The sequence below is a fragment of the Sebastes umbrosus genome, chromosome 21, assembly GCF_015220745.1.
Source record: "Sebastes umbrosus isolate fSebUmb1 chromosome 21, fSebUmb1.pri, whole genome shotgun sequence".
NCBI classification, from domain to species: Eukaryota; Metazoa; Chordata; class Actinopteri; order Perciformes; family Sebastidae; genus Sebastes; species Sebastes umbrosus.
In genome coordinates this window covers 20940880-20966608 of record NC_051289.1, presented here as the reverse complement: position 1 = coordinate 20966608, position 25729 = coordinate 20940880, and the positions used below count along the sequence as shown (strand labels likewise).

At 40.5% G+C, this 25729-nt stretch overlaps 1 protein-coding gene across 12 annotated transcripts in view; it reads left to right on the top strand.

The window, feature by feature from the left end:
• The window catches only part of ntng1a (netrin g1a), a 128559-nt gene extending 110982 nt beyond the window's left edge, over positions 1–17577 (top strand). For 3 of the 12 annotated variants that reach the window (XM_037756743.1, XM_037756742.1, XM_037756741.1), the window contains one exon: positions 15836–17577. In XM_037756743.1, coding sequence (XP_037612671.1) covers positions 15836–16092 — 257 coding nt within the window. In that variant the 3' untranslated portion in view covers positions 16093–17577. Of the gene's footprint in view, positions 1–706; positions 767–2345; positions 2514–5506; positions 5642–15835 lie in introns of all 12 variants that reach the window. The other 9 variants (XM_037756732.1, XM_037756733.1, XM_037756744.1 and 6 more) reach the window with 8 other exon arrangements.
• Positions 17578–25729: the final 8152 nt, after the last annotated feature.

The window sequence follows — 25729 nt, the reverse complement described above, 5'->3', positions numbered from 1 at the left end:
AGGTTTCACTGTGAGGTTTTTTTTTTTTTTTTATGCAGATTGATGTTAGGCTCATCTCAGCTTAATCCAACGTGCAGATGTGATGTGCAGCCACCTCGCGAGCAACTAGCGCACAACCGCTCGGCTCTGTGTTTCCATGACTGCAGCCAAGCGCACACGGTGTATGTGTCAGGGGCTTATGTCACGCAGTACAATGGCAGAGGCTGGGCCCTATTATTTCTTTTTTTCCCTACTGTTTGTTTTATGACCGGAAAGGAATCGAGGGATTGATGTGTTCACTGCTAGCCAGTTTCCCTGCCCACGCTCCTGTGCACAAATTTATAGGGTGAGAATTCTTGGCTGGCCTCCACCGAGGTGGAGAGTAGTTTGTCAGGGGATAGTTTCTGTCTGGGGAAACATCCACAGAGGCTTTTGAATTATACAAAGCACTTGTTAATGAAATGAAGCATAAAAGAAGCACCATAATATTTGAATTGTTCGGCATCTTAGGCGTTTGTAACAGATTCTGCTACACGCAGCCAACTTCACTTTGGCAATGTCACTCCTTATTTCCCAAAGCCATCATTCATCCCTTTTTTTACAGTTACATTTATTATTATTAAGCATGATGCTCAGTATTCTTAATTCTCTGACATTACATGCTTTACGTTTAATTGCAATATCATGTTTTTTTTGTTTTGTTTGTTTCTTCTTTTAATTTGTCTAGTAGCTCCTCAGGTTGCTTTGTCCACTGCCCCTTCTGTCCACGTTGCAAACAGCAAGCGAGGTAGGAGCTGGAATTCATACATTGCCCACCCCAACCCCCAACCCCTAACCCCAGATGACACCCGAGCCTTCTCACTGTATGTTTCTGTTTAACTGTAAGCTCCCCTAACCCTTGCAGCACTAACCCCAACGCTAGGGCACGGTGTATCCATATCTCCAGCCCAGATCTGGACTGATGGGTTTCACCGTACATTGAGGATTCATTCGTCTATGGAATCGTTTCTAAACACTATAAAAGTCCCTTGGAATCCTGTTCCGGTGCAAATAAAGTGGGTGCTTGAGACAACAACTATTTTTGGGAAAACGTGTTTCCGAGACGCAAGAATTTTTATTCCCCGTGCGTGCATGATTTATGACCTTAGCCTGTTTCTGGAAAGGAGAGATTATTTGTCTTCTGAGAGTATGTTTGCGAGAGTGAGGCATCTAATGTAGGAGATCTTAGCTTACACTCGGACAAGACTTTCTGCATCAGGTGAAAGGTAGAGTGGAGTAGTCTTGCTGCTCCTTCATTTCCAAGCCTTGTCGGGTTGTTAGTGGCCGGACGGAGAGACCTGACCTCAATACAGATCCTTAATAACCACAATCCCTTGGACGAAAGCCCCGTCCGCCACCCCCCTACTCCCGATCCGTGGGCTTTCTGTCCAAGCGGCTGCCAGTGAGGCTTATGGGTCACATCTGTCTGCGCTGTGACACGTGGTGTCAGTGGTCACTCAGCGTGGCAGACTGATCCTCACTCGGAGAGAGCAGAGCTGGGACTGCACCCCTCCCATCCTGCACCCCCTTTAGGCCAGAGCTGCCAGGGAGTAGTCACAGACTGCAGCATGAGGTTTTACAGTCCAGCTCCAACTCCAGATATATCTAATTTAGCATGACATAACACTGCCTAGCAGGCGATGACACACTCTCTACCAGCGCTACTCAGCATACGCTCACTTGCCATATTGACTGCTTTCAGTACAAGTCCTAATAAGCCTTCAAAAACAACTATCCAGCCAGTTTTGGACATATTCGTTGGATGACAAATTTTTATAATTCATCATGCATTTCATCACAGAGGGTTTGCGATATGTAGCGCCATTGAAGGTTTCATCCCAAAACCATATCGACCATTCAAGAGATCAATCAGACGACAGTTTCAAAACTCCCCCAACACCATTCCCTGAGTTGAAGGATCCATTTCATCCATGGTTTGACGCTGCCTTTCGCTGTGTGGTGTTCCCGATGTGACCGTGTGTCTCTGTGTCATCATTTCCGGAGCCTCGTGTTGTGGTGTGCTTGACGTGATGTGACCTCTTCGAGTCCTAACGCCGTGCTTCTTTGTGTGATGTCTTCTAACTCTGGCTGTGCCCATGTCAGACTAATCATGAGTTCCCTCCCATCACTTCCCCGACATCGCCTCCCTCACAACGCAGTCTCCATATTTTTTAACCTTGCATGCAATGGCGTCTCGCTCAAATTCTTGCTAACCCCAACCGCCGTCGCACTCGCAGCAACAGCAACAATGCCAACACTCCCTACCGCGTCTCTCTCTCTCTCTTTCTTTCTTTCTTTCTCTCTTCCCTTCACACTCTCTTTGAAAGACTGCGAATGCTTCGGCCACTCCAACCGATGCAGCTACATCGAGCTGCTAAACACCGTCATTTGCGTGAGCTGTAAGCACAACACTAGGGGCCAGCACTGCCAGCTATGCAAGCTGGGCTACTACCGCAATACCTCGGCAGAACTGGACGATGAAAATGTGTGCATAGGTTAGTCCCCCTCCCGGCCCCTTTCACTGCTTTCACACAAACACTTTTCTGCCTCACCTCCTGTCTTTGACTCGTCACCAGAGAAAGTGTCATTTTTCATTTTCATCTTCATCATCCCTACACCCTCCTGCCTCCATGTCTTTCAGTGGTCTCCACATATTCCTGTTTTGCTTCTTCTTCTGCTTTCGAACAATGGTGGAGTGTTTTATGGAGGATGCTCGCCATTCAGCTTTAGTCAGACACGCACTATCATAATGCTCGAGTGATTTTCAGTCATTCCTTCCAGGCATGGTTTAAATAACTGTACACTGATTTGGGCTTGATACAATATTATGTTTAGCTAGATGCTAGCTTGTGTTTATTGATGTAGTGCACTTCAAGTGGTTTCTATAGCTGCCAGCTTGTATTTATTGATGTATTATGTTACAGTTGCATGATTCCAGCAGCTAGTATTTAAGGGGCATAAAGTGAGCCGAGCATTGATTAAAAGCTAGAATGATGTGATTTGCAGATAGATATAGAAAAATAAAGCATGTGCACAAACTAATGGAAACACCTAAAACTGTCTCATGTTTGTAGGTTAAACATGAAGCCAGAGCCAGCAGCAGGTTAGCATAGCTTTGCAAAGACTGGAAACAAGGGGAAACAGCTAGCCTGGGTCTGTCCAAACACTGGTGCTCCAATGTCCGAACAAACCGCAGCAAAAGTTCCCTCTTTGGTAGATAAAACATGATAAAGTGCCCTCTAGGGCGCACTTTCAGTATAGAAAAGATGATGAAGTGCTCTCAAGGGTGCCCTTCCAGTAGAGACAAGATGATGAAATTCCCTCAAGGGTGCCCTTCCAGTAGAGAAAACATGATGAAGTGCCCTCTGGGTGCCTTCTAGTGGAGAAAAGATGATGAAATGCCATCTAGGGTGCCCTTCCAATAGAGAAAACATTCTGAAGTGCCCTCTAGGGCACCCTTCTAGTGGACAAAACATGATGAAGTGCCATGTAGGGCGCCCTTCCAGTAGAGAAAATGTGATGAGGTTCCCTTCCAATGAAGAAAACATGATGAAGTACCCTCAAGGGTGCCCTTCCAGTAGAGAAAAGACGATGAAATGCCCTTTAGGGTGCCCTTCCAATAGAGAAAATATGATGAAGTGCCCTCTAGGGTGCCCTTCCAGTAGAGAAAAGACGATGAAATGCCCTTTAGGGTGCCCTTCCAATAGAGAAAAGACAATGAAATGCCCTCTAGGGCGCCCTTCCAATGGAGAAAACAGTGTCCTCTTGGGCAGTGGTTCCCAAAGTGGTGTCTGGGCTTCCAGGGGTCCCCACCAAAAAGAGGAATAATTTATTTTCACTATAATTCCATTCATCAAGTAACACAGTGGCCAAATGTATGACTATTTTGGTCATGGGTTTCATACATTTTCTGTAATAAAACATCTCAAAGGGAGGACCCTGGACAAATTCTTATCAAATTGGGCATAGCTGTTTCCTTCTGTTTCCCATCTTCATGCTAATATTTCCCAAAATGCCATCCTTAGTAACTACAGTATATCATTTGTGAGCAAGGGACATGTAATTTTATTATTCAGCTTGTAACCTCATCAATATGACTCACCTGTGAAGACGGATCACCTTTGTGATGTCAAAGTTAAAAAAGGCCATTTTCATCTGGTGTTTCTGTTATTTTGTCCATGACCTTTAAGCAGGCATTCATACACTGCATCATCTGTTTTTCTTATGTGTAAGAATGTGTGAAAATTGCATTTCACATAGTTCCTAAGGCAATAATTTGGTTCCCTATTGGATTCTTTAGCAAGCATGTGGAGTGTGAGTTCTCGGTGCTCAGTGCCAGGTGCATTTGTGAGTCCTGAGGGGGGGGGGAATCTGACAAGCGACAAGAGTTCTGAGAGAAATGTCGCAGGGAAGTCACACCGCCAGTCAGAGGTGTCACGCAAGTGCATATGTCATATACATGAAATGGCCTCAAGAGTAGCAGCTGAAAGCCGTCACAAGGCGGTAAGAGTCACCGAGGCGTTACCTTGTGCCAAGCTCGCCGTCACCCTGCCTCTCTCTCGCTGACCCCCCCGTTTGTCACTTGCCGTCACCTCTCCTCCTCTTGCCTGACCCCCGGATGTCACTCGGGTGCAGCCACGTGCAGCCAGCGCAGCCACAGAAGGTGCAATGTGATGGTCAGGGACTGTCAAAATAGGTGTCACTTTGACTGCAGAGTGCTCCGGCCCGCTGTGGAGAGCTGGAAGGTCAGTTGAGCGTAGGACACCAGAGACTTGACAGGTTGTTTTCAGAAAGAAGAGAAGGTTTTTAAGGATATTCCAAATCGAATTGTGACTACTTCTGTTAATGATAGAGGCATTTGAAGATGCCAAATTCTTAGATAACATTCACATCCGTTGAAGAGAGAATTAAAGAACATATTACAACAATGCCCATTTCAATGTGCTGTACTCTCATTCCTCTAAAAACCGTCACATTCACTCTGTCTTTATTTCTTGCCATTATCCATCTGATACCCTCTCATCACATTTCCTCTCTCCTCTTTCCATCTTTTTTCTATCTCTACCTATATGAATGACTCAGATTTTGGAAAAAGCATGTGCAGATTAGCCCACTTTGTTCATCTTAAATCAAAGCTACTGATAATGCTTTGCATATTTGCTCATTGCACGTTGTATAGCTACAGTATGTAACAGTAAAGAAGTTTCTATAAGACATACATATACGTAATATTACAAATATGCCGTCAGTCATTCTTTTCTCATTCTGTTTCCATTACTGTTGAAATGGTAGCATTTTTTCCTGTATGAGTCTTTAAATCTATTTGAATTTTTTTTGCCAGTTATAAATAATCAAGCACCTTCTTGTGAGCTTATTCGAGGAATGTGGTCCGCGCTGTGAAAATCCTAGACCGTGTGCCGGGAAGTCAAAGCACCACCCTGTTTCCAGCCTCTGTGTGTGTGTGTGTGTGTGTGTCTTGTTTTTCCAGAGTGTAATTGTAATCCCTCTGGCTCAGTCAGTGATCGCTGTAATGGCACAGGATTTTGTATATGTAAGGAGGGCACTACAGGGCCTAAGTGTCAGCAGTGTCTACCCGGCTATTTGTGGGACGATGGCTGCAAATGTAAGTAGAACCACAAACCTCCCCACGCAGCACACCTCTGTTCTCCACCTTCAGCTCTGCTATCTCTCTCTGATTTCCTCTTCTTCTCTCTCTGTGTGTGATTCCTGCTTTGCCTGGAAGAATGTGCTGCACATGCGCAGGACGGCCAAGCTGACAAATACAGACCTGTAACCCATAACCCGAGCTAACTCGATACACCCAAGCCGTTTGATTCACCTGCATTTCACACTTTCTTGCGGCTGCGTTAACACGATGTAATATCAGCAGGTGCCCTGTGTGGCTCAAATAGAGAGAGAAAAGCAACGGCATGGCGGGACGCATGCTGCTCGGTAACTCGGTTATCCAGCCATGTCGCACCACCAACAAAAACAACAGCTGAGTCAATATTGACTGCTTGACAGGCTGCCTGTGATCTGTTTGAGTAGCCATCGCCCCCTCGCCAGTCCACAGCAGGACAATGTCATCCAACACTAACATTTTTCAAAGGAGAATGCAGGTCATTTTGAGTTCCTGCCCATTTATTACTGTCCACCGTTTATATTTCCCCCGGCCATTTGGCAATGCATGCCGTGTGTAGTCATTTGTTTTCAAATGTCACCAATTTTTCATTGTTTTTTCAAGTCAAACTTCTGTGACAAACCTACAGGAGGTAGCCATAATAAAGTACACACCTCGTGAGGAAGGATTTCAGCTCTTTGGCAGTTAAAGAAAGAACTTTGAGATGCTAAGTCACCATTACAAACACTGTTTATGCTGCATATGTTTTTGACTAATGCACTTGCAGTTTTTGGTAGATGATTTGGCCTCTTTGGAGCAATCTTACTCGCCTTGTGCCGGTTGCAAAACTCACATCAGACCAGCTAATAATTGCCGCTAATTAGCATTTGACCATCGTTGTGTCAACTGTGATTAAGTTACTTCAGATTTATAGACCTTCTCCACAAGGTGGTGACATCTATTTGCCTCCCTCCTGTAGCTCAACATTAATCTCTGTCCGGGCTAACAAAGGCGTCCTAAATACGGCGCCTCAACATTGTGAGGTGACATGATTTTGAGGGATTCATTTCTAGTGGCGGCCTCTATTTCTTCCTATGGATGTAAGGGGATATAGGCAGTGTTATATTATCGTGGAAAATGTCAGCAATTGGTGAGAAGTTTATCACGTATCCATCCAATCACAGAGCCTGAAATGTTATCTGATCCAATCAGAGGTACACCCCAAACACCCAACTCAGGCACTCAAGCACAAGAAATGCACAACATAAACTCTGAGAAAAGATAAATGACGGCTTCATCCGTTTTGTGATGAATCATTTAAACACACAGAGAAAGGTATTGAGGGAAAATGATTTTTATTTCAAAGTATAGCAGGAAGAATGTAAAGAAGAGGAACCACTTGGCTATTGGCTCAAAAAATCAGTTTTTTTTGTATGAATATTGAAAAAAAGGAGGGCTTCCATAATTTAGTTAGAAGATTTCTCAATTTTAACAATACAATACCACAAAGGCTTTTTATTTAATGCTACATGCTATTGGTGTTCAACAGTATAAGGAGAAATCCATCATCAAAAAGGCCAGAGTTTTCTGCAGCCACAATACACCACATTAATGCACTATACAAAGCAGTATATGCCGCCTGACACTAACTTATTTAGAAATAATACTAGTCTTCAACTATCTGGCCTTTGTTAGTCTGCAACATGTAAATAGTGCTCTAAAGTCAGGTGCATATTTTAGCACATCCTGACACAGATGGATATTCATTAAGATGCACTGTTTTTGACTAATATATTCAGTGTGTATAGTGTGAGTAGAAACTGTCAGCACACACATCTGTTTCTACACAAAAGGTGGAGGTGATGGCATACAATAGGTTGGTATGGCTCATCACATCACGTGCTGTCATATGATAAATGGCTAACACTTTATAATAACCATCACTTAGCCTATGAATGTTAAGTCAAGAGTTATTTTACGGTTTAACTAACAATAAAATGATAATAATATTTAAAAATTATTAGTATTGCTATAATTTCTGTTTTATCATTAGTTTCTCTAATATGAAATAATTACTTTATGAATTATGTATTTTATCATAGCTGATAGCAATTACATTCTGATTACATTAGTACTCTATCATTTATTGTTGCACACATAACATTGTATATACTATATTAAGTATTTGTTAATAATTATCTGTTAATAATTTATCAATCATAATATTTAATTGCAATTAATTGCATTTTATGTGTTCAAAATGTACTTTAAAGGGAGATTTGTCAAGTATTTAATACTCTTATCAACATGGGAGTGGGCAAATATACTGCTTTATGTAAATGTATGTATATATTTATTATTGGTAATCAATTAACAACACAAAAATATGACAAATATTGTCCAGAAACCCCCACAGGTACTGCATTTAGCATAAACATATGCTCAAATTATAACATGGCAAACTCAACAGCTGTCAGTGTGTCAGTGTGCTGACTTGACTATAACTTGCCCCAAACTGCATGTGATTATCATAAAGTGGGCATGTCTGTAAAGGGGAGACTCGTGGGTACCCATAGAACCCATTTTCATTCACATATCTTGAGGTCAGAGGTCAAGGGACCCCTTTGAAAATGGCCATGCCAGTTTTTCCTCGCCAAAATGTAGCGTATGTTTGGAGTGTTATTTAGCCTCCATTGCAACAAGCTAGTTGGCACGAATGGATTCCTTAGGTTCTAGTTTTCTAGTTTCATATGAAGTCATCTTCGCTGTAGCTTTAAACACTGAGCAGGCTACAATCTCAAAATTGCAAATTGCATTAAAGGAATTAGTGGCGTTAAAATGAATATGCGTTAACGTGTTATTATCACGTTAACTCTGACTTGCCTAATAATTACCAAATGTGTTTTGTATTTTATAAACCTTTAAGAAATAATAAACATTACATAGATAGATGGACCAGAAACCAAGTATTAACAAGAAACCTTGATTATCAAGTTTTGACTATCTATCTAAATAATGTTTATAGTTGCTTTACAGAGTATTCTTTAACAATTTAACAAGGTATAATAATCATCAAATGCAACTTTATAATGAAAATAATGTTTATTGACAATTTACAAACCAATTATTAACCATCAACAAAGTGTTAAAAATATCTGGTCCATCTATCTATGTAATGTTTATTGATGTTTTACAAACTATTTCTTAAAAATTTACAAATAATTTAATGAGCAATAACAAATACTGACGTGTATAGTATATGAAATGTTATAATGTGTACAACAATAAAACTGTTAAAATTAGTAAACATTAATTATCATTTCATTGTATGATAACAGTAAAATAACTAATAACTAAGTTTAGTTAACTATTAATTTAACCATTTATAAATGATGGTTATTATAAATGCATATACACACTCACTACTCGGTGGCGTTCTGACTGCTGAGCTGTGCAACAGCAGTAATCAAGGTAACAAGAAAAGCAAAAAAGAAAAAGTGCAAAGAAAACATGTTGTTTTTACGCAGGGCCGAGTCCAACAGATGGGAAGTCACGGAGCACAGAGTGGATCAGTAGTTTTATTTGTCAGATTAGCTATGAAGCTGTGTTTAGAAAATCAAACAAACATTATTGTGTGAAGTATTTGAATGTTCTCAAAACTTCTAAGCCTCAAACTCCCACTCTTCCTACGATGAGACTGAAGAGGTTTAAGAAATACTGCAGAACTTGATGATGTGCAAAATATAGAAATGCAACATGGGGACGTTTTATTTACATGAGTAGAGATTCCTCAATTTATTTTTATTTCAGTTAGCATGTTTTACTACATTTCCCAGAATGCCTTTCAGGGAAAGGAATGTGTTCTTTGTGCTGCACATGTGTGATAGTGATCGCCATATCAGAAAGAGAAAAAGGAGATCACTGCGTACTGTAGTGTTATATTTGGCCCTAGTGAAGAGTACTCTGGGTTTTGCACTCTACTATACTGACAACCTGCAAAGATTAAAGCCCTGACTGCATTGCATTCTGGTCTACTGAGGCCACGGTGGAGAAATGAATATTTCTGCACGAGCTATGGATTCTTCCATGTATTGTTGTTGATGTAGCTAAAATAAATCCCTCACTGCTCTGGCAATAACTTAAAAAGCCAGTTTTCCACAGGAATTAGGGAAAAGAACTGGGACCAGAGTGGTAAATACACACAGGTGTTTAAGGTGAATTTGTTCTCACGTTGGCTGCACGAAATGTTTTCCACAAAATGGGAAACCCCTGAAATAATGCCCCAAGGAGCTCTCGTTATTCCTCGACAGAAATAGTTTGAAAACTTTTCCGTCTTGACCTCCCATTGCTTCCCCGCCGCTGCAGTATTTATGTGCATGGACAAGACTCGATCTGCATGCAGACTGAAGAATGCAATTAAAACTCAAATCTCTCATCAAACACATCGCAGTCCCAGACAGGCACACCTAGTTCATCGGCCCCCTCTCTAAATATTATCACTCATATCAAAAGCAAACGCTACAAATCTTGTCATTTACTGCCTGCGCCGGCTCTGTTGACATGCCGAGAAACGGTTAATGGGAGAGATTGAAGAGAGATAAAGGTGCAGAGCTCTCAGAAGAATTCATCTTAACATCAATTCTTCACTCATCTTTAGTGTATTAAAAACATAATGCTCTATGCTGGTACTGTCTGTGCCCTCAGGTTCTGCTCTCCCCTTCACCGTGTTATACCTTTAATCTCATTCACCCTGTTATACATCTTTGACAAACTTGCTACAGTTGTTTTTAAAAATCTATACCTCTGTTTCATTTTGGACTTCAGCATCGCTTAATTGGCAGCAAATGAAGCGCTTTGCCTGCAGGTGTCCGCCATTACCTGAACTTTGCTTTGAAGTCAACTGAACTTGCTATGCAGTGTTGAGCGTCATGCACAATTCATATTTAAAGTAGTGGTTGGGTTTGCCTTAGAAATGAAAATTCACTCTCAATATCGATATGTAAAACATAATAGAGTAATGCAGGGATGACGTATTTCTGTAGGCCAACCAGGAAGTTAGCATCGCCCTGGGTTCACTCCACAAAAAGCCAATGGGATTTTTGGATTATTGCAGAAAATAATCTCTGTGTCAAACACACATTTATGATACTTACACGTTGTGTTCATCAAGATAATCTTCACAAATGAACACCGCTTTTATGAGTATTGAAGTGTGGATGCAATCGGCAGAAGTAAAATGTTAGGCTATCAACGAACTACACCACGGTCACGGTCACATTAGTGCATGTACAATCAACGAGGCTGTGAAGGTGGACGAGTCAGCGTGAGGACCTTTAGTAGTCTCATTTAGCCACTTGTTAGCAACCGCCTTTTTGAAAACATGCAAAAGCTTCAAAATTCACAAGTGGGATATTTACCGACTTATTTTATATCATAGAACAAAACGTTAAAATCTCTCAAGCTTGTGTTAACTACAGACCTCATTTCAGGCATCTACCCAAAAACCCATTCAAAAAAACCCATTAACTTCCATACGAGGGAACCGGAAGTGCTAAAACGCTAACTCATTTCTGGATTTTAGGACTCATTCCTGCACCACTATATACACATCAGGCTAGCAAGGACTGCTTCCCCTTATTGGAAACTGACAACGTTTTCATTCCTGAATGACCCATGCCTTTAAAACTACCTCCCTACTTCTAAAAGAAATGAGCCATTTTCACCACTTCATATATTGCCGTATTTGGGCTTAGCCTACTTTCTGGAAGACAGTGAACCAGTTCTAAATTGAGGCTAAATGCAACCTGAGGAGAGTGTCCATGCTGCTGAAGATAGCTTGTAGCAGTCAGCCATTATAGCTATTGTTAGCTAACAGTTACTTCTAAACTAACTCAATTCAATGTCACTGAATTGATAATCACTGACATAATGCACTTGTCTGACACTGGAGTAATATTGTTTGTTGGCTATACCAGCTCTAGTTTGCGGTCATTTCTAGAAGGTAACCCGCATATTGCAGCTTGCAAAACTTGTAAAAATGTGCAAAAAACCCTTGCGAGACTCTCTGCCCCACAAACTATCCTAACCTTAACCATTCAAGGTCAATACCTAACCTTAACCATCTTGTGAAAGTTTCCCAAATTGTGGGTCACCTTCCCTTAATTCACGAAAACTTGCAAAAACTCTTGTTAGACTCTCTGCCCAACGACCTATCCTAACCTTAACCATTCAAGGTCAATGAGTAACCTTAACCAAGCAAGAGTTTCCCAAATTGTGGGTTACCTTCTAGACACGACCCTAGTTAGCAATAGGTGGTTTTAGCTAGGTAAGACTGCTGCTAAAAGTAGTTAAAGCTTGTTTGACCCTGGAGTCTTATTGTTTGTTGGCTAATAGCTCAAGATAGCAATACTGTAGGTGAAAAGACTGTTGCTGAAAGCAGTTTGCAATTAAACTTAAATAATACAACCAACTTGATTTGGAGATCACCAAGTTACTTAAACATTTCTGTTATTTATTACCAAACAATATGGACTAGCATCATTATTTAAAGCTACTCTTCAAGTTTAAATAAACAAGTCAGGGTCGAATTGTCTTCCAATAAGGAAATGCCATCCTGAGCATGGTGGAAATCAAATATTTTGCATATTACATTATGTTGTTGCGAAGCTCTTTTTGTGTCACAAAAAAATTCTGCGTTCGAATTTTGCGCTTTGACAACTATGCACAACGGGTCCGGTGCGAATTATCTGCGTTGCCGTGTTCCATTTTAATCGATGAGGTCCAATGAATTTCCTCCTTAATAGTACCGTGTCCAGTCCAAACAACAGAAACCTATCCAGACAGAGAATGTCTAAGGGGCTAACGTTACACAATACATAAACTAATCGGACCCCAATTTTGATGCTAACGCTAGCTGTTGAGGCCAGCCTCGCTCCGTGACCAACAAATAACGTTAGCAAGTGCATATCAGCTACATTACCATCTTAATCAGCTGCTGGGCGATCTCAAGCCATATATTGGCCTTTATTTGGTTGTTGAGGTAGTAGTGTTTGTCGCACATTGTTTGGTGTTGAGGAGAAGGGGACAGCCCAGTGTTATTCCGAAACACCAATAGTCCCATTGGAACGAGAAAAGCCCATTTGTCCGACAGTCCGTTACCCCAAAAAACAAACGCCCATTGTTCCAAAATTACATACTCTCCATGATACAAACATAAGCGCATGGCTACTTATTATGCGGAGTGACTGCGATCAGTTGGAACAAAGGATTTCATTGGTCAAACATATATTTCTGCTGGCATAAATCCACTGAAATCGAGGTCCATCCAAATATTTTCATTCATAAGAGCCCACAAAAACAGTTTTTATAAATTTCCGTGCAAATTTTTCTGATGAAAATCCGTGCTTGGTGTGAAACGGCTTGAAAGTTGCACATTTTAACGCTGCCATCATTTTGCATCTCTTATCAAAATATAGCATACCTTTTGCATAGCTTCCAGGTCCCTCATGCTCAAGCCTGTTGCACATGGTTGACCTTGGGCTGGCTTTACTTTGAAAAGCACAGACAATGCTGTCTTGCACATCATTTCAACTGTTTTTATGATACATTTGGAGCACAGGAAGAATACAAACCACTTTGAACATCCTTAGAAATACACGGCAGGTTAACATTTCATCATGAAAGCAAGGAGAGATAAGATGGACAAGATGAAAGGTCATTGTCTAATTAAAGGAGTCTCTCCCGTGTGCTGATCATATCAAGGCCTCTTTGGGAAAAACAGGATTCTTTAATACATTGCTCTTCCTTGTCATCTTGAAGGAGACATTTTATTACCAAGTTTAGCTGCCTCATCATCAGGAGAAAGAAACGATGGCTTTCCAAAGAGAGAAGCGGTGATTGTAGTTTTATATATTGACACATTACTCTAGTTTCTGCTGAGTGGCTGAATTGGTCATGAAATTGATATGTCAGCTGGAGAGAAAAAAAGGAGAACGATAGAGTTCAGATGTCTTATTTGGACCTAGTTGTGCATGGTAATTGGTGAGCGGTGGCCTGAAGCAGAATTTACAGAGCCAAACAGCAGGTCGCTTTACTCCTACAGAACAGACGTGGCACAAATAGGACTCGCAGAGTCAGTGCTTCTTAACAAGCCTCCCATCAAAGCCCTATTTGGCTTTTCCCTTGGAGACAGCATGCATCCAATCCTGAGTATTAGGAGAGAGGCCTGATATTTGTTATTGTGATATTTATGTCCCATAGAGTTCATAGATTGCTCACCACATTGTTTTCCACTCCCATAAAGGACTGAAATGGGCAGAAGTGGCCCCTGTGTTTATCACTGTTTATTTGTCTCTGTTGGTTTATTAGTTTGTGCGGCGCTGCTTTGTTTGCCTCCAGCTTGCTTGACAGCTTGCCTCCTCTGGGAATAGAGTGGCCTCGGCGTCCCAGCTCTAAATATACACCAATTTTCACCTGACGTTCAGTTTGTCTGAAGACAGTGCTGTTCGGGGGGGAAGCCTGTCAGCCTTTGAGGATTTCTGTGCAGTAACACGGCTGATGGGACGGGGCTTTAATCAACTTTGATATTAAAGAAATGTAAATGATTAAAAGGGAATTTGCTCGCACTGCAGACAGAATGATGACGTTTACATTACAAATGATGATCATTCTTCTTTTTTTATAACTTTTAAAGGTGCCATAATGTGCAATTGTCCTCTTATTATAGGAGGATGTGGAATTGTGTAGAGGTTTTATTTTTTGTTTCAAGGAAAAATCTGCACTATAAAAATGTGAAAATATGCAAGCTGGTATTAAATTCTTGAAGGGAAGTTTAAAATATAGACCTTAAAACTAGAATACTAAATGTGAAAAAGAGATCCCTTTAAACCCACTATGTGTATATGTTTGATGTATTTACGCCATCTTTAAAATTATTGAGTTTTTTATTGTAGAAAATGAGACAATCCTTGAATAAATTCTCCAAAAAATGTATTTTCTTTTTTAAACGACCACAGGGGGCGCCACAGGTAGACATTTTCAAATTGTACGCATGGTGGCTTTAACATGATTGCTTTTACCCTCAGATTTATACTAACATTACTAACCTGATGTAGTCAAATTACTGATGTAATTAGGATGAATGCTCGGCAGAGTTAACCTTTAAGAATAATATTTATTTCATATCAGGGATTTATTTTTTCAAATCCAGTGTATTGCATAATGAAATATTGAAGCATTTTTGGAATTCAGCTTATTTTCTTTCTTGCAGAGAGTAAGATGAGAATATTGATTCCACCCTTACATCTGTACAGTAAATATGAAGCTGGAGGCAGCAGACGATTAGTGTATAAAATGCCGATTTGATGTTTTACAGAGGTTTATGAGCCCATTTGTGACTGTTTCTTGGCTACGAGAAGTTACCAAGCAACCAGCAGAGATTCCGGTTTGGAATTACGGATTGAACAAAAGAGTTTAGAGCTGCAACGATTAATCGATTAGTTGTCAACTATTAAATTAATCCGCACTATTTTGATAATCAGTTTGAGTAATTTTTTTAGAAAAAAAGTAAAAATTCTCTAAATGCAGCTTGTTAAATGTGAATATTTTCTGGTTTCTTTTGAGGACGTCATCTTGGCCTTTGGGAAATCAGATCGACATTTTTCACTATTTTCTAGACATTTTCTAGACCGAACAACTAATCGATTAATCGAGAAAATAATCAACAGATTAATCAACACTGAAAATAATCGTTAGTTGCAACTCTAGAATAGTTATAAACTAAACTGAGCTAACCGGCTGCTGTCTCCATGTTTACCGTACAGGTGTGAGAGTGGTGGCGTTCTTCATGTCTAACGTGCGGGAAGAAAACAAACAGGCTTATTTCCTAAAATGTCAAACTATTCCTGTAAAAGTTGAGCTAAATCAAATCTGGAATGAAATGTGGTAACACTTTACTTGAAGAAATCATTTTGTGAGTTTTTGATTTGTTAGAATTAGAGCATGAGAGAATTCCTAATTTCCCCGCAGGGATCATTTTCATTTTAATGGAGCATCTGAATAGATAATGTAATGATATGTAATTAATTTGATTTGATTACGATATGCTTTTATACACTTCAAGTAAAGTGTTATCCAAAACTCTGTTGCGTGCTTGATTTCTCACTCCTCTCTCCTGTCTTTACATTGCTCCCGCCGCAGCCCGGGTGTGCGACAACGAGCTCCTGCGCTGCCAAAATGGCGGGGTGTGCGTCAACAACGTCCGCTGCAGCTGTCCCTCGGACTACTCGGGCCTGCTGTGCGAGAACTCCCGCTGCGAGTCGGAGCTGGGGGGCTGCGGGGGCCCCGACTCGGGCCAGGCCTCGCTGACGCCTCCATCTTCCTCCAGGCTGCTGCTGCTGCTGCTGCTGGGCTCGGCACTGCTGAGAGAGGCCTCCTGCTGGCCCGCCGTGCTCTAAAGAGACCCGTGACCTGGTGGGAGCAACAAACTCCCCGCCGCCTCCACTTTAACCCCCCCCCCCCCCACATAACCCCCTTTCAAATAATCAACAACCATTAAAACAAGAACAACCATGAGCTTTCTGGACTGTACTGTACTGAGCTTCTCCGCCGCCAGACTCAATGGACTCGCGATAAAGGGAATGTGCCAGAGTGCAAAAACTTTTCATTTAATTTCAAAGAATATATCGAAATAAAAAAAAAAAAACATATACTTCTAAAAATGCCAGATATTATAAGAAATAAAAAAGAGCCTAATAAGAGTAAAATGTGCAAAGAACAATGAGAGCCCCCCCCCTCCCCTTCTAAGCCATACCAGGTACTCGAGCTCCTTCCAGTTTGAGAAGGGATAACTGAAGATGACAGACTCGTTCACTTCCCCTCTTATTGCCACGGCAACAACAGCTGCGACCAATCAGCTCTCGAACGAGCCGGTAGTGGCCGCCGATCCCCCCGGGACGCTTCTTGCGAGTTAATGTTGGCTGGACTGACGCTGAAGAAATCTCAAAGACACCGTCCCCTGCTGAATGGCTGAGTGACTGGCCTCTGAAACATAACCGTTATGCTTCAATACAGCGACAAACAACAGGAGGAGGAAACACAGGAAGCATTCTTTGCTGTCAGTGCATTGTGGATAGAAGGAAATCTGTCCGGACTGCCACTTTGTGACACAAAAGCCTCGCCCACGTCGATCCCTCTCTAGCTTTCTGTCTCTCCTTCGAGCTCATCCTCCCTCCTGTTCATCCTCCCTCCCTCCCTCCCTCTCCTGCCTCCTATCCTCCCTCCCTCGCCATGCTGCCACAGACCTGTGCTTTCGTGAACGTTACTCTGTAAACCCTTGTTGGTTGAAAGATTCTTTTGTCCGATGTTAGTGATGCACATGTGTAAGAAGCCCCTTCCCCCTCCCTCCTCCTTTCCTCTCTTGCAAAAAGATACTCCAATAAAGCTGTCTGATTCTTTTTTTTTCCTATCTTAAAGGCCACCACGCTCCCTAACCGATCATGGTCCGAGGATAGTTTTCACCCGAGCAGACGAGAAGTGCATAGAAAACCATCGGTGTATTTGCAAGTTCTTTTCTCGACAGAGCAAACAAAAAAAAAGAGTCATGTAGTCCTTTTGTATCTTTGCCGAACTGTGATTGAAAAAAGGCAACCTTTAATGTACCTATTTAAAACATCCAAAATGCAGAAGCAATCGTTCATGGGTTTTTCTTTTCTTTTGTTTTTTTTCATTTTTCTTTCATTCACTTATTTTATTTGTTAATATTACTTTTAGTTGTGCAGTTGATTTTCCTTTGTATTGGCAACGTGCTGGCATCAAAGAATATCAGTTTACATATACAGTATTAATAAAAGTGTAATAAAATCCCACCAAAGGACATTATAAATGTTTTGTTCTTGCTTTAACACTTGAGAATTTAAGTGAATAAAAGTTTAAAAATTAAACCGTGTTGATCATTTGTTGATCGCAGGTAGGTGCGTAATTAAGTTGTTATTGAACTGAGATGTGAATTTTGAATTTTGAATTTTAACACTGTAAGATCATAGATGGAAGTCGGGATGTCCTGATTGTATTGCTTTGCTCCTGATCCTGATTAGGTTCTTTGATTTACAATCATTTGTTTTTTAAATTTCCTAACCATTTCCTCAAAAGAATTATGTAAAATCGTACCAGCTAAAGTGAAACTAAGACAGTGTTGGTGCTAGGAGAGAGATTTAGCTGGAACAAAAATGTAAAATTGTCTACAGGCACCATATAATTCAACATATAGAAAATAAAATTTAAAATAATAAATAAACTGTATTTTACTAGGGTTTTAATGCAGCTTTTCTCCCTATAATGCATTCCAAATGAAATTAGTTCATTCCCGGAAACGTCTTGCAAATTATTAGAAAATTACATACCTTTGAAATAATGCATTACCTTTAATCTAGAAAACATCATACAGGAATTTAGTGGAATTAATTCATGTTTTGTCATTAACTTTTCTCAAATATATAAGTTTGAGAACATTCCAAAGGAAAACTAATCTGACTGTAACATTAGTCGGCGTGACAGTTATTGATTTAACTTAATATCTTGAGTTTACTGAACTTGTTTTCTCGAGTTTGTTGAACTTACATTTTCACAACTGATTTTTATTTATTGATTTCATTGAATATGTATTTAATCAGGCTGTCTCATTGAGATTAACATTTCTTTTCCAAGAGAGTCCTGAAAACAAGAACACAATCAGCAAAACAGAAATCACACAACACAATAAACAGGAATTAAGAAACGACATGACTTTGAACTAATTATTCAAATTTAGTTCAGTTAAGCTTTTTAATTTTTTTAATTGAACCAGTTTAAAATGTTTTACAGTGTATGTTTTTGTTTACTTTAGCTACATTAACATTTTATTATAATACAGTAAAAAATAGTAAAGGAGTAGAAGCTGCATCTCAGGCTTTCTTTGATGGTTTACTACAATACTTTGTATAGTTTGCTGTAGTATTGTGTATCATATCGGTGCAGAGGAGGATCTGTGTGGATCTCGTCCTCTGTGATGTGAACTAAATACTGAAGTTCAGCTGCGGTTTTAAAACGAACATCAGCACCTGAGAGTTCAGGCTCACCTTCAAAATGTCATTGAAAGACAGTCTGGGGCCTTTTATATGTAGGTGCTCGGGGACCCATAATCTCAAAGTCTGTACATGTATAAGATATTGGAGTATTCATTAATTTCTCTTGATATATTGCTAACTAGAAATCTTAGTTTATGACTTTTATAAAAAACATTCAAGGTACATAGAGAGCCTTTCCTTATTGTATTGTCATCTAATTTATATCTGCACACATAATATGCGACAAACACTTGAGGTGCTGCTTAAGAAGTGCTGACACGTTGGATAAACCAACATGCGATCCGTGGAACAGAAACCACCCCAACAAGGCCAAACTGACAAAACGACAGCATAAAAATCTGTGTATCAGCTTTGGTGATATTTCCGTGCTATTTATCTCGAATTCAATCTGGTAAAGATTTGTTTCAGTGGCATGCATTGTCGGAGGCACTGAATTAAATATTTACAACTATCGATGTCTCCCGGAGAGCCTGTGTTCAAAGTTTATATAGTGGGTCTTGTCAGACACTCGACAGTTCATCCATAACCTGAAATATTCAAGCCGCAGCTCCGGCTAAACAGACTCCATGCTTTTGTTTTTTTTAAAGTTTGACTCAGAGGAAATGAAGGAACTTGGGAGCGTTTGTTACGCTAAAAGCTAATATGTTTTTTTATATATGTGGTCTTTTCTTCTCAATAGGGCAGTATTAAGAAATGAGATCGCACTTTTCCCCCTAATGTACCCAGTCCTAGTTTCATATAGAGAATCCAATGACAGCTCAGCTTTTTATGCTTAGACAACCACTCTTATATGGCAGAAAAACTAAATAAAGATTTTTGTTTCCCAGTATATTGTATCTTCTATGCCAAATTTATTGATTCAGATTTTTCATATCCTTGTTTGTGTCTGATCCAGAGTCACCAAATCCAAATCCCCAAAACAAATTAAATTCAAAACCTCTTATTTTGAAAAATCTTTAGTGTAATGTAGCAGCTTTAAAGAAATGAAAATAAAATTCCCTCTTTATTTGACTGGATTTAGATTGTGCTGGGGTTACGTACAAAAGTTATTTCAAAAATATAATTTTCCCTTAATATTTTCCTGAATTTCTTTTTATTTTAGTGAATTTAACGAAGATATTTAGTGTATTCTCTGCTTCTATAATGCTTAGCAGTAGTCTGAATAATAAAGAAAAAAGTCTCTATTACTATGAATCATAAAGATGATAATATTAATTCATTTCATAGCATACATTTCTCAAGCAAAAATCTTCAGAAACGTACAATTTCTGCTATATAAACGCAGCCACTTACCATTTATAATGCGTTCCATGTAAGTACATTTTAAAACAGGAAATGACTACTGAACACAAATTTAAACAAAGCTCTGTTTTCCTCCTCCACTGTTGTGTGTGTGAGAAGTGTCTGACTCCGGGGACGGCCTGATAAATTCAGTCAAAGTCACTTGTTTGTCAAGGTCCCCTGCAGTGGCCCTAATTTTAACCATGTGTTCAGCCCAGGTGTCAATGCACCATGCTGCGTGGAGAATTAAAATAGAGTTGACGTCGTTCGGGGAGAGGACTTCATCCCAGATATCTCACCTCGAGCAGCTGTTGGCTGACCCAACCACCAAGCATCACCGAAATACCTCAGAGCAAACCGTCCGCTGCCACTGGATTATCTCCTCCCCGTAATGTGCTTTGTGGAACTTCTTTATTTTTTGTTTTATTTCTGCCCTGTGGCAAAAACAGTGTGGAATCTAATCTGTGGGGAATCAAAGACTCAACAAAGGCATTTCGGCTTCAGAGGCAATGGATGTTTCCTTGGATCTATGCTGTAATTAGCTCGTATTCTCCTGGAACGTAACAACGGTTTGCGTCACTCACAAGCCACCGTAGCTCAAGGGGATGAGTCTCTTTGTCAGATAAAAGGTGATTGAGTCAAATCCAGGAACTCAAAACTTGTTGAGGACTTCTCTTGTCTTAAAGAGAACAAACGTCTAAAGAAATCACTCTTTGAGGTGGACTGTGTTGTTAATGAAGATGCAAAGTTGTCCATGTTTCTCATCTACTTCATCCAGTTCTGTACAGTAAACCTAAAGCTTCACTCATGCAGGGGCTTTTGAGGCTTTTCCCATTTGCTAATGAGCCAAATTGCCATCTGATGCATCCTTGGTTCTCTTTATCCGTCCGCCATCCTTGCATTCTTTTATTTTGGAGTCTGTCGGATATTATTCCAAACGCATCACAGAGGACACGAGAACGCACAGCAAGACATTTTGAGATTAATAAAAAATATTTGGATGGAAAAAAAAAAACCTGGATACAATTCATGTGTTACCTAAACACAAGGAGCAGCCTTTATGCTAAGCTAAGCTGACCATCTCCTGGCTTTAGCATAGCCTATTTAGCGTGAGTTGCTATAAAGCTCTGTAGAGATGAGGGGGTTGCAGGGTTGGGTGATAATTCTCAGTCGGTTCTCATCACATAGACTGTATATAAAGATGGACGACACGTCTCCACTTCCACCAGAAGTGCAAAAGTGAAGCCAAAATATCCCGGTTAAAGGAGCTGCCATTTCGAGATTTTTACTTCATTTGGAGCCAGAGTCTTCACAGTAGTGATCGGGGGGGGCTGGAGCCACTGTATCAAGGTCCCGCCCACACACCCAACTGAGCCAATCACGAGCCGAGCAAAGCTGCGGCTTGTTAGCGTGAGCCACCTAGCTGCTACACTAGCACAACTGTAGCTGTTTTGCTAGAAAGACACAACAACTAACCATAATATCTCTTTAATTACATTTAAGACCAAATTGCCACATGTTCTATTACACAGACTTGTGACGGTTATGGTACAATTCCCGAGCCTGTCGATCACAGCTGTCAATCATGACGTCTCAGCCCCTTTTTATAGCATCAAATAACTAATTAAAACTAAACTTATCAGAAAAATGGACACTTGAACATACATCTGTGTGATAAGAACTACCTAAAATGACAGAAACCATCTTTAGGAAAAATGTTTTTGACGTGTACTTTAATTTTTTTAGTTTGGCCCATGTCCAATCCGCTAACATGGAGGGGGCGAGATTTATGAGTCATACTGCAGCCAGCCACTAGGGGGAGATCCAGATATTTTGGCTTCACTTTTGGGGAGCTGTCATGTCGTCCATCTTTATATACAGTCTTTGGTTCATCACTATAAGTGACCCTTTCATGTAACAATATTGATTATAGCCAATTAAGACATACAGACCCAATCTGATACTACTGTGATATAGACAGTTCTACAGACTGTTTGTGGTACATGACTCTCTCACCGTGAATATCCAGACTTGGTCAGGCAAGTCATCATACGATGTGTCCTCGTTTATGTCCTGGATCTTTATCTTTGTCTGTTTTCTATCCCTGAGATTCTTTGAAAAACTACTGTCTGCAGATATCATGAAGGACACACAAATACTTCACTAATCTGAAAACTCTTCCTTGGCATTGGACTGCACAGATGTGGTTTTAAAGAGAGCTGTGTATCGAAGAGTCATATCCTCCAATAAAATATCACATCATTCTTTTCCCTCGGCTATCTTAGGATGTGTCATGATGTGAATTAACAGTAATTCACGATGTCATTGACTGTCGTGAAGGCGTCGAAGGATTCATTCACGCTGCATTCTCGGTCGCTAAAATTCTTTCACTCTGCATGTCTTGACAATTGACAGTTGACAGTCTGCCAACGTCATGCAATATAATCAGCATATTTCTTTTAAGAATTAAACTTTTGTGTTGAACATTCAGTGTTATATTGAGTTTCAGATGCTGACAGAGGGCAAGTGAAAACAAGCCTAAGCAGACTTACATTTGGTCGGGTTGAGAGGTATTGACCTTGCCCCAGCACTCTTATTCCCGCTATGGTTGTGATGTGTTTGTTTGTGTGATGATCAATGCACTTATTGAACCGCACACAGCAGTTATTGATCAGTGTTTCTTTTTCCTACAGTGGGCGCTGAGTGGTTTCTCCACACTGAAACTAGACATACAGTATGTCCATTAATGGACACTAAAGCTGCTACTCAGCTAGAAGCCTTCACGGGGCTTCACTGAAAATGTTCGACTTTCCTTTTAGAAATGGTTCTTTTGAGAAGCTAAAAAATCTTTTTTTTTCTTTTTTTTCCGGTCTGCCCCACATCTTTCCTTTTAAATCACACTAGCATTAGCAGGGTAATCTCAATGCTTGGCTAACTAATGAATACTTTCAAGGCTCCATTTTTCAAAAGGTACAGATACCTTCGGAGACCGGGACTCCTGAGAGTTTCCACGGTGATGTTACCGGGGTAATACGTCTCCCTGCTGGTGATTAAGTATTTCATGTCTAGGGTCCTTACCTGGCTGGAACATATCGGTGTTGTATCCTTTTCTTTCATGGGGGAAATGTCAAATAATCGGTTCCTGTAGTGTTTGGAAATACGGGTTATTCTAAAAGGGAGACAGCCTTTTGTTGCCATGAAGAAGAAATATTCAGGGTGTGATATTATGTGTTTAGTGAGCTTGATATGTATTCAAAAGGCACTTTACGATATAAATCTAATTCAACAATGCCACAAAAGTACGGTCTCAGAAAAGAGTATTTTGGCTTCACAAAGGCAGTATTTGTTGCAGCGTTATTGGATTCCACATATCCTCATACATTGGCTCGTATGATATCTTACAAAAAGTTATTCCTAATTTTCCATGCGTTTTGTCCAGCAACACGTGACACATGTTCATTTCTGCTCCAGTCTTTTCAACATAAACTACCATCTTCACAGGAAACAACTTGGTTAGGTTTAGGCAACAAAACTGCTTGGTTAGGTTTAGGCAACAAAACTGCTTGGTTAGGTTTAGGAAATTGTGGTTTGGGTTAAAAAAAACTACGGAAGTGGCGTAACTTAAGTACAGAAGTTACGTGACAAATAAATCGCAACGATGACTTCTGGTGTCACACGGGGTACGAACATCGGGGAATCGGAGCGATTCGGGGGAAACAACTCAGAAGGAATCGGATGTCCTTCGCGGGGGAAAGAAGACTGTTGTATAAACGTTGTAAAAAAACATGCAGGCTCACTGGAAACTCCTTCAGATCACTTCATCTCCGGCAGTGACCAGCCCGCCGCGAGCCGACTCAGATCCGGCTTCCAGGCAGTCGGAGCTTCGGTAGGAGGTACAGAGTTCGGCGCCAGGCAGAAGCGGCTCCTCCTCCAGCCAGGATCAGAGCTTCGCCTCGCTGCTCCGATAGTCCCCGCTGGGAGCCATCACGCTGCTGGAGGCCCAGGCCGTATTGCTGGGCCCGCAGGAGGGAAGGGAGGCACGAGAGAACCTGAACCAGGACTGAGCAGGGCAGACTGTCAGACCCTGCTGCAGTAAAATAAAAAATAGCTTTTTCTAAAGGGACTCTGGTGCTCGGAAACAATACAGCTTTTATCCGTAGGGACCGCCAAAATCAACACAAAATGAACATGAAATGAAATGAAATGAAAATGAAGATAATAAAAAATAACCTTGAACTTGATTCATGACTTCATTACATTATACAAGAACTAAAATCTAAAATAAATTACACATTAAAAATGTCACACAGAATTGCAAATGCAACCTTCCTACAAGTGTAGAGATGCAGGATGCCTGCAGAAGGAAATACATGAACACAAACTCTCACACTCTCAATTTTCTCGATTTTCACACAAGACGGATCCTTTCAAGCCATAACCCATCCGTCCCGACCGCCTTTATACTTCCTGGTTCACAATAACGTGTATTGTGAATTGATTTTGTGAGATACGATTTACAGTGCATTACTTTTCGAAGGTATAGCTACGAACATTGTCTGACAGCCTGTTGTATTGAATGTTTCTTTTCTGTACGCAGGACAATAGCTGTGAAGACTTGGAAAAATAGACTTCTTCATCATCTTGTGATTCCCATAATATCAGCACGATGTGTTTACCCGGCGCTGGGCCCCATCACATCAGCAGAGTGAGACAACACATGGGAGACAAAGTGATTGAGAAGTGAGACTGAGAGGTGACATCTTGCTGAAGTGAAAATATCGCGCTGCGGTACAGAGTTAAGCAATCGGGACTCCAGCTTTATCATGCCAGTAACTTTAAAATACTTGACACTCATGATGATTTTCCAGCTGTGAGCAGGGAATGTTTGAAATGTAAAGCGAGTAAATTCCATCGTGGCTCAACACGGTTGACGGATGTCAAATGCTGCTCTCATGCCAGCGAGAGTCGGGAGTGAAGGGGAGCCGACACCAGCCACCGTCACACGGGTAGAGAAAGTTTGATGTGACAGTTTGGCAACGACAACCTTTTCCTGGGCCATCAAATGCTGTAACTGGGAACCGCAGCCAAATGTAACTGGTAATCATTATTAAGATAACTTAACATTAGATATGATTTGATATTATGGTATATACTTACTGTGCAGTCCCAAATCTGGAGATATAAGACATAAATAATTGTTGTTTTTGAGGGACGATCCTGATATGGACCATTCAATCCTCTACAAAGACTTGAATGATCATGCACTGAGATCTGCCAAATATTTAAGCAGACGTGTTCCATAGCACAATGATGTTCTATGATTTAAGGCAGTGTATCTTAAAGTGTATTAGTGCAATATTGTGTCAGGTAAAACCTCAAGAATTAGATCTGTAATGTTTATATTGTAGACTAGAACTAACAGACTGTATGCAGTCTATGAGAACTATCTGTAATATTTGTAGGCTACTAAGTGTATTGAGCCTCTCTGACTGATAAAAGTCACTATCTGCCACAAAGCATTTATTCTGTTAGCAAAATAAAACTTCGTAATGCAAAATCCGACTAATAAAATCAAAATCTCACAGAGCTAGAGGGGGAAAAGATTGATGGTTGGGGAAAAAAAATATTTACTTTTGCAAAATATTGCAAAACCTCTGTGAGATCTCACAATTGATTTTTCAATTTAGGT